This window comes from Neolamprologus multifasciatus, chromosome 9 (assembly GCF_963576455.1).
Source record: "Neolamprologus multifasciatus chromosome 9, fNeoMul1.2, whole genome shotgun sequence".
Lineage (NCBI taxonomy): Eukaryota > Metazoa > Chordata > Actinopteri > Cichliformes > Cichlidae > Neolamprologus > Neolamprologus multifasciatus.
Window position 1 is genome coordinate 19,248,571 of NC_140447.1, and position 13,014 is coordinate 19,261,584.

Here is a 13,014-nt window from a genome sequence, read left to right on the forward strand (position 1 = left end):
TGTGGTTAATTATATCAGAGCAATTTATGGGAGTAGCCTGCACATCTCTGCAACCAAATACTAGCGACTGGTTAAGAATTACTCTGTAATTATTGTCACAAGTTAGTTTTCAAGGAGGTGAGAGGAGGAGGAGGAGGAAGAGAGAGGCATTTGCTCTGCTGTTGCTCTCTTCTCAGTTGGAGTCACAGAGAGGGTATCCACAGCTTGCAGGAGGAAATGGTGATGCCATTCTTATCAGCATTTCGTACTCGAAGGCTTACATTTGATTTTCAAATGTATGCATGGAAGCTGCAGTTAGGCAACTTATTTTAAATTTGCACCTGTCAGCTGCCATGTCATGAGCTTCTGTGCAGAAGTGAGGACTGTTCCTTCACTCAGATATACTCCTTGTGTACTCTTGTAATAGTCATACATCCCACACTATAATGGTGCTCTTGTTTGGATTTTATGACAGAATAATCGTATGCGTATGAAGGCGTTATATTTTTTTTGTTTGGCTGTGCCCTTTCCTCTTATCCGAGTGTCTGGCTACCAGTGGCTTCCAGCAGCCAAATCTGTCCTCGCAGCCCAGGGTAAAATACCAACTTCGCTTTTCTTGATAGTCAAAACGATGGCTAAAATTTCCCTCGTCAGGGCTCAGAAGCTAGTTCATAAAGTCACTTTTCTTTCTTTCTTTCTTTTTTTTTTTACTTTTTATGAAGTTGAGAAATGGGGATTTTTTTTCTTCTTTTTTCCGCAATTGTCTCTTTGCATATTATCACCTTAATCTCTGTTATTGCATACATTCTCTTCCATTTCCTCTTTCATTTTTTTCTTTTTTGTGCCCGACTGCTCATGCATGTAGATGTCTGAAGAGTAAATAACAGACATTCTCTGCATACATTAACTGTGACAGAATATGACGGAGCAACAGCTCCTGCTTGCTGTGCCCTGGCAAAGGGCAAAAAGGCGACTAATGAGCAAAACACTGAAACCAAAAAAGGGGAGAAAAAGATAAATTTCAGCTTAACTACTAAAGCAAAGTTGTAAGGAAGTGCGCAGTTATTGTTTCTTGTTTGGACTAAGTTTTCCAACTTTTGTAAAAGTGTACTGTCCCGGCTGTATTTGCCATCTTTTTGTTTTCTTTTGGAGTACGTGATTTGACTTCCTCGTGTTGAGTAGGAGAAGTGTGCAGTTTCAGTGTTTTTTCTCTTAGTCCATTATGGTTCGGGGTTTTCTTTCAGTGGGTTTGGCAAAGTGATAATGAGGATGTGCGTACTCATGCAACTACGACTCTCATTGTTGTGACGGCAGTTGTGTAGCACTGAATTACAAAAAAACCAATACTGTCATAATGAAAGAACTGTGCGTGTCTTTAATGATGAAAGCAGGCTTTTTAGGCACAAGCTTTGGTAATTTCTGTGAATTTGTTAAACCAATAGTAAGTCCTGTCCACAGACCTTCCTCAGTCTGCTACAGTACTTTCAGTAGGAGCAAGAAAATGATGGTTCGTGGGTGGCTTCCACACCACCCGTTTTTCTTGTCATGTTCTTTATGAACATGTTATGCAAAAAAATAGTTAGACCTTCATATAGCTCCAGTATATGGGAGTGTTCTAATTAAAACCTCTTGTGTACTAGATTTTTTTTTCTATAATTTCTATAATCTCACCTCTCAGTGTTGTCTGTGGTCCACTGGTAGCAAATAGAGATCAGTGATTAGATGGAAACTTTCCTGTGACTATTTTATAACACCTAAACCTAGGAGCAAAGTTCAATTTTATGGCATAGTGCTCTTGGCCGTAACGACAACATGGAAAATATTTGTATTAAAGCAAGCTAGATCTTGAATGCAATCACACAGGAAATCAAACAGCAAGAATGAAATAATTAAACAGTCCGGCAACCTAGAAATCTCATCAGTCATTTGAGAATCATTTTGTTTTTCTTGTTGTGTTTCTGATCGCCTTGAAACTGACCTTCAAGCAACTGCTGAGATATTGGCTTTGTTGCAGACTTAAGCATCTTAATCAGATTATTTTGATTTCTTTAGTTTTTGTGTGTAGAAAAAAAGCTGACCATCCCTATAAAAATCTGTTGTTGCCTCTGAAATGAATGTGCTGGATCTTTTGAAGGGGTTAGCAATAGGGCTGCCACGATTAGTCGACTAGTCACGATTATGTCGAATATTAAAATCGTCGACGACTAATTTAATAGTCGACGCGTCGTTTGAAGCTTTGTAAGATCCCAAAAGACGCAGGAATAAGTAGTAGTATTTAAGAGTGTAATAACGGACTGAAACAGAGGATGGCAGCACTGCATGTACAAGGATGCCAGCTGCCGTTAAACCCCGAAGAAGAAGAAGCTGTGTCCCAGAATTCATAGCACGGCCCAGCGCATTTGTCAACAATGGCGGCAGCTAGTTAGTTTTAATATTACTCTTATTATTCTTTTTGAGTCACAAAATAAAGTTTAACATATTTTCAGGCGAGAGTGTAGCTGTGTAAACCTCAAATATCTGCTCAGTTTATCAAGACACAACATATTTTCAAAAGCGCTCTGACGTTTTCTGAGATGTCTGTTACCCACTAGCTCGATAGCTAGCCGGAGGCAAGGCTCACTCGAGCCTGTGAGAACACCGGACTCCCGGCAATTGCGATGGGTTTGAAAACTCCTCGTTTTCAAACCCATCGCAATCTTTCCCTACTCAGGATAAACATTCAATATAAGTCACTTAGATAACTTAAAAATGTTATTGTTTGGCTTTTTTTTTTAGTATTTTATTTGTTCCTGAGTAAATCGGTTTGGCAGAGAAATAAAGTTATAGTTTTTACACAGCTGAATAAACATCAAGCAGACAACTGATTATGAGAAGTGTGAGATGCTCGAGAGTATACTCCGGTGTCCTGTTATATTTTAGATAGCAAGGAGCAGACGGCTGAGTTTATTAAACTCCACCGAAACAATCTGCAGATGTCATTAAAATTTAATAAACTATCATCTTGTCTTTATTTTTAGTTAGCGCATACCTTAAACACTTCAAGCTGTAAGCTAATGATAGTTATATAAGAGCAGATGCATGCTGGTGCAATAAGCTGTATGTTTTACGTCCAATGGATGCATGATCTGATTAGTCGACTAATCGCAGAAATAATCGGTGACTAGTCGACTGTCAAACTAATCGCTTGTGGCAGCCCTAGTTAGCAACATATATAACAAGTGCTGTTTCACACCATTTCCCTGGGTATGGAAAAGTTGCCAAACAATCTCCAGCTTTCATTAAAAATGCATGAGAACATTGATTTTACTCTCAGATAATACCCTAAAGAAATAAAATGAACTGAAATGTGTGTAGGCTGACTGATTTGGGAAGTATAGAGATGAGCGTTTCTGTGGAAAATGTTCTTTTCCCCCCTCTCTCCTATCAGAGAATGTAAGGATGGGAATTTTTGCAGGTCCTAGATTTTCGATTTTTCCAACTTGTGTCCTTCTCAAACCTCTGCCACAAGTAGCTTGTTTAGTTCTATTGTGATGGCATTTTTGAGGATGTAGGAAGAGTTGAAATGAAGCCAGTATCTATTTTATATCTACTACTGTCCAGTTTACAAATAATCAGCGGTTTTTACTGAAACAATAACAAGGTCTTCTGCTTCATGGCAGTACTTCCCCATATTTAGATTTTGTTCATACTGACTCCTAGCAGGTTTAGGAACCATGACAGTACACAAAACCAAACCAAGAGCAGCTTTATTAAACTGCACTGCTGTGTGTTGGAGTTCCTTCTGCTTTGTGAACTTAGATTAGTCATTGGGAAATCCCCTGGAGCTCTCAGAATCTGTGAGGTAATCTGAAAGTGTGTTGCACTGTTGTTTTAAACCCAAGATTTCTTGGATGTGGCCATCATTTTACCTGGTGGGTAGGCCAGCTAGAACAAGAGCTGCCAATTTCAGGGTGTACATGAAGAGGTGTAGGCTGCTAAATTAGGTTGAGTCTAAGGAAATGGATCCTTTCTTCCACAGAGGTATTAAGCTCTGACAGATATCTGCTTACGGATGGAATAAAAGCATGCTTCTGGTGAATCACCTCGTGCTGCCAGCTGCAGAGTGTACATTCACTATAAATAATTAATTATAATTAGATAAAGCATGACTTGTGTGCAGTCTTGCAAGTGGCTTTGCAGTAAAATTCTTTCTATGTTTTGCCTTTTTTGCAACATCATAGGCTTTCTACAAACACTTTGGTTATGTAACTTGCTGTGATTTCTGATAAGGAAGCTTTGATCAGGTTTTCAGGACTGATACAGATCAACAACTTATTTCATTTTGACAATCTCGGTTTCAGCATTTTTTTTTCTTAACTTTTATTAGCAAACACCTACTTGTAAGGACCCATGAAAACCGTCTTGGTTTCACATTTCTTGTCTTCTCTTTTCATTTTAGCAGCGTTAGTGTGAGCCTCTGAAGCAATGCTTGGTAGATTTCTCTCTTCTGGGGCAGTGATTTAGACTTTGTGAAAAATCAAAATTCAGCAATCAAAACTGACTTTATTACAGGTGAATCTCTGTGCAGCTTAGACACAGACATTGGCATTCTGTTTAACATCTCGTCCCCCTCTTCCAGCCACAGAAAAGGAGTCACTTCACCAGTACCGTCTTTCTGTGGGCTAGACAGTTCACAACCAGACTGAGGGTGAATATGCAGTTGTAAGAATAAATTGTGAAGTGAAATAAGGAAGTGAAAACATTTTTAGAGTAATGTTTGTTAATTTGAATTTTATGAACAGATACTCTTCTCAGACACAACAATGGATATCCTCTAATATGGATGGATGCGTATATGAGAATATGTTTGTTTGTTTGTCTGCTATAGAATTGAAAATGTCATGGGCTATGATTTAATTTCTTTATTGTGGTGTTTGAGACATTAAGTTTGCCAAAATTACATAAATACTGCCTTTTATGAAAATGGCACTACTCCTTTTTTTTTTGCATGGGATTTTCAGGCTAAATTGCTAAGCAACATATTTCAAACAGTGGCGTTTATGTGGGCCTTTCACATATTTGTTTAGAGTGTAGAGTGGGGCTTTTGATGTGAAGTTAGTCTAAAAGAAAGCTTGAAACTTTTGCTGTTGGTCGTTGCTATGAGAGTAAATCTCTTGACAGTTCTCAAAGGACATGAGCCACGGTCTATTTTAGGCCATTCCCAACTGCTGAGGGTGATCCCGAGGGGTGGATAACCAACTGCTTTCACACAGTCATGAATGTAGCTTAGCCTATATGCTTAACCCAAAACACTAAAGGCCCCCTAATTAAATTTTAATGTGATGCTGGAACAATACAGTTTTCTAAAGTGGGAAATCACGTGATCTGTCTTGGTGCTAAAGTTTAAACTAGTCCAGCAGTTCATCTTTGATCTCTTTAACAAGGTACATTACAAGCATCAGTGCAAAGATAAGTTATCTGAACTCATCTAAACTCGAAGAGGGTCAAGCCTGCTCTCTGTCAGCTTGCATCACTTTCCCATCATCTGGTCACCCTTGTGTCCACACTTCCTGTCTCACAGCTGGCCTGCCAAGTCTCCCATGACCCTTTGCTGCTGTGCTTCTGTTTTGTTTAGAGAGAAACTGGGACATCTGGGATGAGCTGCAGTCTCATGGGATTTCAGCTGCTGTGGTTCAGTGTGAAGAGAAGCGCAAACATGTCTTAATCGGCCCATCGCCATCCTGTGCTGTCAGTTTGTGAATCAGACCATCCCTGTATCTAAAATGCACATTTTGGTGGAAGGAGGAAGTGTAGCAGTGCCAGAGGGGCTGAGTGAGCAGCGAGCAGAAAGAGCACATTCCAGAAGGCAGCAGAGCCCTGTGATTTTAGCAGGCTGTCACAGGGATTAGGTTACTCTGTCTGCCTCTGTGAGCTCATGCTGCTGCTGTCTCAGTGCCTCAGCAGTCTTGCCGAGCAGTGATACACTGTATGCCCACACAGTGACGATAGACAAGGAACCATAGTTGTTCTTTTTGGCTTGTTTAGCTGATACAATATCCAACTGTTGTGAGGTTTTCTTGTTTGTTTGTTCATTTTGTTTAACAAATAACTTCTCATATGACTTGTAAAAGGACAAAAATTGACGTCAGTGCAGCTCTGGCTATTTTCTACTCATGCTTGTCTCCAGGACAGCATCTCTATAAAATGCATTCCACTACGAGTCCACTAGGGGTGCTCTTTGACTGGCTCTTCACTTGTGTGCTTTTTTTCTCCCCCTTTTTTTCATGCAAAGACTCGAGAGGTTATGGCAGTAGCTGTAGATTGCAGGATGTGGTGAATTCATGTCAGTGTTGTTTTATTGTAATACAAGAACTGACAAAGTTGCACTGTGCATCTTCATTACACTGCTAATTTGCAGTTATTGCGGTTTGTGGTTTACGCCGTCACTGGAGCCTCGTCAAATTTTGTGTAACAGAAAGGTATTTTCTGATGACTCTAAATAAAGGATCGCTGACCTGTGTTCAATACCCCAGTCATGCCATTTGGGTTAGTTTTACATTGCTGATGGGAAACAGTTGTGACTAGAGTTGGTACTCTTGAGAACATGAGTGGTTGACTTGTATTAACACTGCTTGAGCTGTCACTAGCCTGGTGTGACATTAGATAACGTTGAGCCAGACTAACCGCTTGGTTTATAATTCTGCACATTAGCATGACACAAATAGGCCCACTTTCTTTATAAACACACATTCCACTTGTGGTAATACCCCCACACTGAGTTCAATCTTGAGCTGTTAGCTGTGAAGTGACATCTTTTCAGCATACACTCAGCTGGTTGTTTTGTGTAAAAACTGCCCCGGTATGTTTCTAATATTTTCTGATACTTTGTCAGATATTACTTGATTAATCTAAATTATAATTCAGCCTTTTAAGCAGATGATACTGATAATAATAACATTTTGGAAAAGTTCTCAGTAAAGAAGCTACTAGAACACAGGTTTTTATTCTGTTTCAAGGCAGAATATTAAAGATGATTTTTTTTTTTTGTTTTTTTGTTTTATTGACAGCAGACTGGTTTTGAATGTTACGAGGGAGGAATAGTAGAGCTGCCACGAGCAGGGAAAACCCTGCACTTACCACAGGCCACCAGATCTGGCTACTTCTCCAACCATTTCATGCAGTCTCAGTGCCCTCATTGATGACCACAAAGCTTGCCCGTAAAGATCGTGTCTTTGCCTTATATTTGGCACCCACGTTATTTTTCCCAGTGCTTGGTTTCTTCAAAACATCCATACTACTACTACTTACTCATTATAAAGGTCACAGGCTATTTGTCTGGGAGCATTGAGTCATGACATCATCGCATTTGATAATCTTGTCCACTGAACATTTCCACATCAGCAGCCCTTGCCCTCGTAGTGGTTTTTTGTTGTTGCTGTTGTTATTGGTTGGCCTCTTTTCTCCTCCACATCACTGCGAATCATCAGTGAATATGTTTTTTTGTTTTGTTTTTTATTTTTACTTGTCTTGTAAAATCCTCCAACTACAGGGGATTCTGCATATGTTAATTCATCTCAACTCTAAATGGAAAGACAGTTTTTTCACGTTTTTGGTTTGTTAACCTAATTTTTGTCTCACAAATGCAAGATGGCGGCGAATATGAACGTATGCAGCAGCACAGTGCTCCCGAACTACAATTTTGTTGTACATGTACAATGACAATAAAGGGCTATTCTACTGTATTTTATTATTTAAGAGGAGTCCTTTTTTGTTGTTTCGTTTTTAAAGTTGTGAGTTAGAAAGATAAATGTGAAAACATTTAGTCACAAAGTCAATAAGATCGATGCGTGTTATGTGCTGCTGGCGGATTGGGCTTACCTGTTAATTCTGCCTGGCAGCAGGGTAAGTGGAGATCCACAGTTGATGTTAATGTGACACCGTTTGAGCAGTTTGACCTGTCTGACCTCTCGCGTAGCGCTTTGGGGCAAGGCGACTGGTCTCGGCTCAGTATGCAGCTGCATGATTAGCTCAGGGCATCTGTCGCTTAACTTTTTGATCCTCCCTCACATTCGCATCGCAAGTCACTGTGGTGTTAATGTGCACTTAGTGCTTAGCCATCTTAGATGTGGGGGGTGATGGGTTGCAGCATGTTTTCTGAAAATGGGAGGAATAGCTGTGCACTTGCGATTTGGTCATGAAATACTAGGGAGAGTGTAAAATGGAAAAACTATAGTAAGGGTGGGATGTTGTAAATGGAGGAGGAGCGCATATACACACTTGTATTCCTGTTTTGGCAGACAGTTATCCAGCCCAGCCCAGGGAGTGGAGAGATTGTTGCTTTTGTCTTGGGTGAAGGAGGCTCTCGAGAAGAGTAAATCAGCTCTTTGTTTTTTTTGTGCCACTCCCTAACATGTCTCGCAGTGTTCATTAATTTAATTAAGGATGGAAAAGGAGCATGCAATAACAAGCCATGAGATAAAACCACATTATACAACCAAATGATTTTTTTTCATTTATTTATTAGGGTTTTTTTGCAAATTAAGACAACACCCCATATGTGGAAAGCTCAAACCACAGGTGCCCCCCTCCCACCCAGCATTTTATGGAAACTATGTTACACAAATAATTATTTTAATCACACCTCTTAGTTTCTGACTCTAAATTTGTTGTAGTCTTAATGTGGCAGCATCATCTCATGTTGCTTTAACTGTCTTCTGTTCTTTTTTTTTTTCTTTTTTTTTTTAGTCTGCTAAGATCTCCCCAGACCTCTTTTTTTATTTTTATTTTTTTTATTTGTTCTTTTTGTGTTTTGTTTTGTTTTTTTCCCGCCTCCTCTTGCTTAACCATGCTGAAGCTTAGCTCTGCAGCTTCTGCTTGTGTTTGCCTAAGATCAGGTTTAGGCGTATCTCAAGGCCAGCTGCAGAAGGAAACTTAGACACTGCTGCTGCTTCAAATAAAAACCAAGAGCTCTCTATCAACGAGGTCGGTGTCTGGTCCCTGGAGTCAGTCGGGAGTTTTTGGGGCGGGGGGGGGGGGGGTGAAGGTGAAACTCCATCCACTCTCGTGACATCAGAGCAGCTAAGCAGATGCTTCAGTGGTGCCCCACTCCCTCACTGTTGACCCAAGTATCTGCTGTATTAATCTAGCATATTCTGATTGTGCCGATGGCTGCAGGGGTCATGAGACCAGCTGTTGTGACTGTGCTCATTGTTGAACATGAAGTCTTCACAGTGGATCACAGTATTCCGAAATCATAATTTTAGATAGCTCAGGGAACCTATGAATGATCGCAAACATCGCTGTTCATATAAGCAGAACATTTGCATTGGTGCTGCGCACAGTTTTGAATATTTATAGGCCAGTGCTAAATTTAAAATAATATCCTTCATCACTGGTGCTCGCTGAGAGCCTCGCTCACTGACGTACCCACATTTCTGACGCACAGTGCCTCTCGCTTTTTTTGCTTCCCTGTTGCAGTAATCTTTACCATCGTTCTGATTTCTCGCTTCACATTTGATGCCTAAAAGAAAAGAGAGTTTGGTAGTTTAGCATTGCTCCTAACCGCCTGTGTAAATGTATGAAGGCTTCGTTTGTACACATTGTGAATAGTCAGTTATGACTGTTATTAAAAGAATACAATTAGTGGAGGGAAATTATATCTGAAGAGACTAAACTGTGGAAATGTTGGCTGGCCTTCTGCTAATATAGTTTAATAACATCATCTGTTTCTTGGCATTGGTGCACTACAAAGACAATGTTGTAAACACACTGGGTTCATTTTATTTAAAAATCAAGAGCCAACACTGTATAAAAGAGGAAGTTTAAGGTAATATCGACAAATCTGCAGAGAAGAGTTTTAAGAAGAAGCAAGTAGTAATTATCTCGCATCGTTCTTGTTCTTTTTCTAGGTCAGCAGAATTGTCAGAGCCCTTGAAGTTCTCAGCTTTGATGCAGTACAGGTACGGCTGCCTGTTTCTAAACGGCTTCTAAATTTACGTCTGCTGTGTCTTCTAAATAATCATTCTACATGAGCAAATACCACATTCTGGACATGCGTCTCAAGTGTTAGCAGACACAGGAAACAGATGCTCATAATCCATACTTGGGCAAGATATGAAGGCTCGGTATAAGTGTAAATAAGTAACTGCTACTGCTGCTCATGAGATAACAGTAGTCTCGATGACACTATTTTGAAAATGTTTTAATGTTTAAAAGGATTCAAAGAGTTTGTGAGGTAGAATATACGCTTTGGTCACTCATGTCTCTCCTTGCTCTCTCTTAGTGTTCCTAGTGCAAGATGACGGAAGAGGTGATTGTCATCGCCAAATTTGACTACATGGCCCAGCAGGACCAGGAGCTGGACATCAAGAAAAACGAGCGTCTCTGGCTTCTCGATGACTCAAAGTCCTGGTGGAGGGTTCGAAATGCCACCAACAAAACAGGCTTTGTGCCGTCCAACTATGTGGAAAGGAAAAACAGTGCCAGGAAAGCATCTATAGTCAAGAATCTCAAAGACACACTAGGTAAAAAGTAGTTATAATTTCCTGACTTTGACTTGAAGCTGTATTAAAGTTAACACTCTTCTCCACAAATTTGTTTAGTGTTATGGAGGATCTCCCCATTTCCCGGTAAAGCTTTGATGATGTTTTATGAAATATTTGCGCATGTTTGATGCCTTGCAGCATCTTTGACTGTTGGTTGATGTGTTTTGTGTTTTGCATGCTTTAAAAAAGAAAAAGAAGAGTGGCATTACAGAGCACGTTTATCTAGGGCAGCTACAATACGTCTCTGACCACATTGTTGTGGCGTGTGATGAATCTTGTGAAAGTCACCACAGGAGGACGGTCGCAGGTTGATATGTAATTGGTTGAAATGCAGAGACCGGTTTCATCTCACTGTGCACTTTAGTTTGAAACTTTAGTTTCTTGGAGTGTTGTCTGATGCACGATTGTGTATTTTGAAGCATTTACTCTGGTAAGGCAGTGATCTCTATTTTTAAATGCCAATACAATTGATGTTTTCTCCTGTTGATGTGTGTTAGGTGGAGGTAAATAGGACAATTTCAAGTTTCTGTTTCTGTATGAGCAGCACCTAATCCTTTTATCTTGTCTTGAATTGATACAACACAGGTGTTTTCTCCTCTATCTGCACCATAGTAACACAGTTTGTTTGTGATTTCTCTTTTCATAAATTACCTAGTTTTTTATGCCTTGTCTTTAGTGTCAGAAGCTTTTTTTAAACATTGAACTCCAAACTGTTTGAACCACACGCCATCATTATCCTAATTAAAGCGTAATGGCATTGCTGTTGTCAGTTTACGCTAACCCATTAGGTGTACACTAGTCATCGTCTGCTATTTATCTGCATAACATCAAATTGCAGGGGAAAAAAGGGTACTTTTTAAGCAGTTTTGTTTATTGGTGACGTGGAAGTGTCAGCGTGCTGTTGAGTAGGAGGATCTCTGCGAGGAAACCCTTTGTCCGAAAGGTGTTTTTCCTCCCAAAAGTTAAGAAACAAATGGGGCTATTCTCCGTCCTTCTAACCAGAAGTGTGTCATAAGTGTATACATTACAAACGTTTGCAAAACCCTTATCTGTTGGACACGTGAAATGTGTCTTCCTGTTAGTGTGTGCGTGAGTGCTGTGGTTAGATGAGCCTGTCAGCTCAAATGCTCTCGTAATGAAAAATCATGTAAGGGCAGGAAGCAGCCTCTCTAGTTTTTAATGTGCGGCTCATTTCTTTTCTGTTTTTGCTCACTTAAATAAGCAAGGATTTCCCTTTTTCCTCCTCTTTTTTTTTTTTTCTGTGTATGGCATGTAAATTTTTATTTTATTTATTTATTTTTACTGCTGCAGTTTAGGTCTCCTTAGTCTTCATGTCCTAGGCTTTTATAGGTTTATTTGCCTGTGTGTGTGTGTGTGTGTGTGTGTGTGTGTGTGTGTGTGTGTGTGTGTGTGTGGTTGTCATGCACCACAGCTACGAGCTTCCCCGTAACATCCCACCTGTCGGTACATCCGTTGATCAAATGGTTCACATGAACAGCTGCAGCAATGGCAACTCCAGCTATTTCTCACTTACACATACAACTCAGTGAAACATGAGCAAATGTGGTCGAACCATAAACCAAACTTTATGAAACACAAATATAGCAATAGAAAGGTTGTAAATGTATAACTTTCACTTTTTCTTGTTTTTAATGATTTAAGTAGATTTAAAGCATTTTAGCTGTGAATTTTATGGCTGACTCTTCAATAATATGTGGGAGGGAAAACCTTTTTTTTTCTTTTTCTTTTTTTTCCCTTCTTCTTTTCTTAGCCAGGTCCGTTGCTGGGTGTGGAGCAGTGTCATCGTTCGAAAGAATGTGTGATGGTATGATCCGTGTGTGTGTGTGTTTTAGTACTCATGTTTCCTGTGTTTGTTGTAAAGTTATGAGTGTTTCTCCCAACAACTGCAGTCATGTGACACTGAGTGTTCACTGACTCACTCAGCTGCTGCCATGTCCTCATAGATCCTTATATAATTTTTTTTAAGGACACTACCCTCCTGCTTCTATATGTTGAGGAAATTACTCCTTCACTCTCTTTATTCCTTGTCTTTCCCTTTTCTTTCTCTGCGCGTATAAGTGTCAACCCCCCCTTCTTCTTCCCCTCTCCATGAGGCCTCTGTGCTCTGCCTTCCATAGCTGGACTGAAGGCCTCTATATCCCACACTCTCATTGGCTAAGCCTGACCACATGGTCACAAGTGGGCTGCCCTGCTCTGAAATCCTCCCAGCTCTCTGGGTGTTCACATGGAATAACTCTACAGCTGCAGTGGGAAGAGAGCAGGGGCCGGGAAGGAGACAGAGAGAGGGAGAGACGGCAAGCCCAAAATGGACATGGCTAACCTATTCAAACATTTCTTTCGTGAGTTTTCTACATTTCTAGTCTTCTTAAGCTGCTTTTAAAGCAAGTATGACTCATTTGTTGTTTTACAAGTTGTCCGGAAATGTTTTGTCTGAAGTTTGAGTGGCTTTTTTTTTTCCTCTCCTTCTTTCACTCTCGCGCTCTCTTTCTCT

General features: G+C 40.1%; 1 protein-coding gene across 3 annotated transcripts in view; it reads left to right on the top strand.

The window, feature by feature from the left end:
- Positions 1-13,014, top strand: part of LOC146511458 (SH2/SH3 adapter protein NCK1-like) — a 28,877-nt gene that overhangs the window by 3,377 nt on the left and 12,486 nt on the right. Inside the window, exons 2-3 of one of the 3 annotated variants that reach the window (XM_085172299.1) lie at positions 9,867-9,917; positions 10,241-10,481. In XM_085172299.1, coding sequence (XP_085028425.1) covers positions 10,256-10,481 — 226 coding nt within the window. In that variant the 5' untranslated portion in view covers positions 9,867-9,917; positions 10,241-10,255. The other 2 variants (XM_085172300.1, XM_085172301.1) reach the window with 2 other exon arrangements.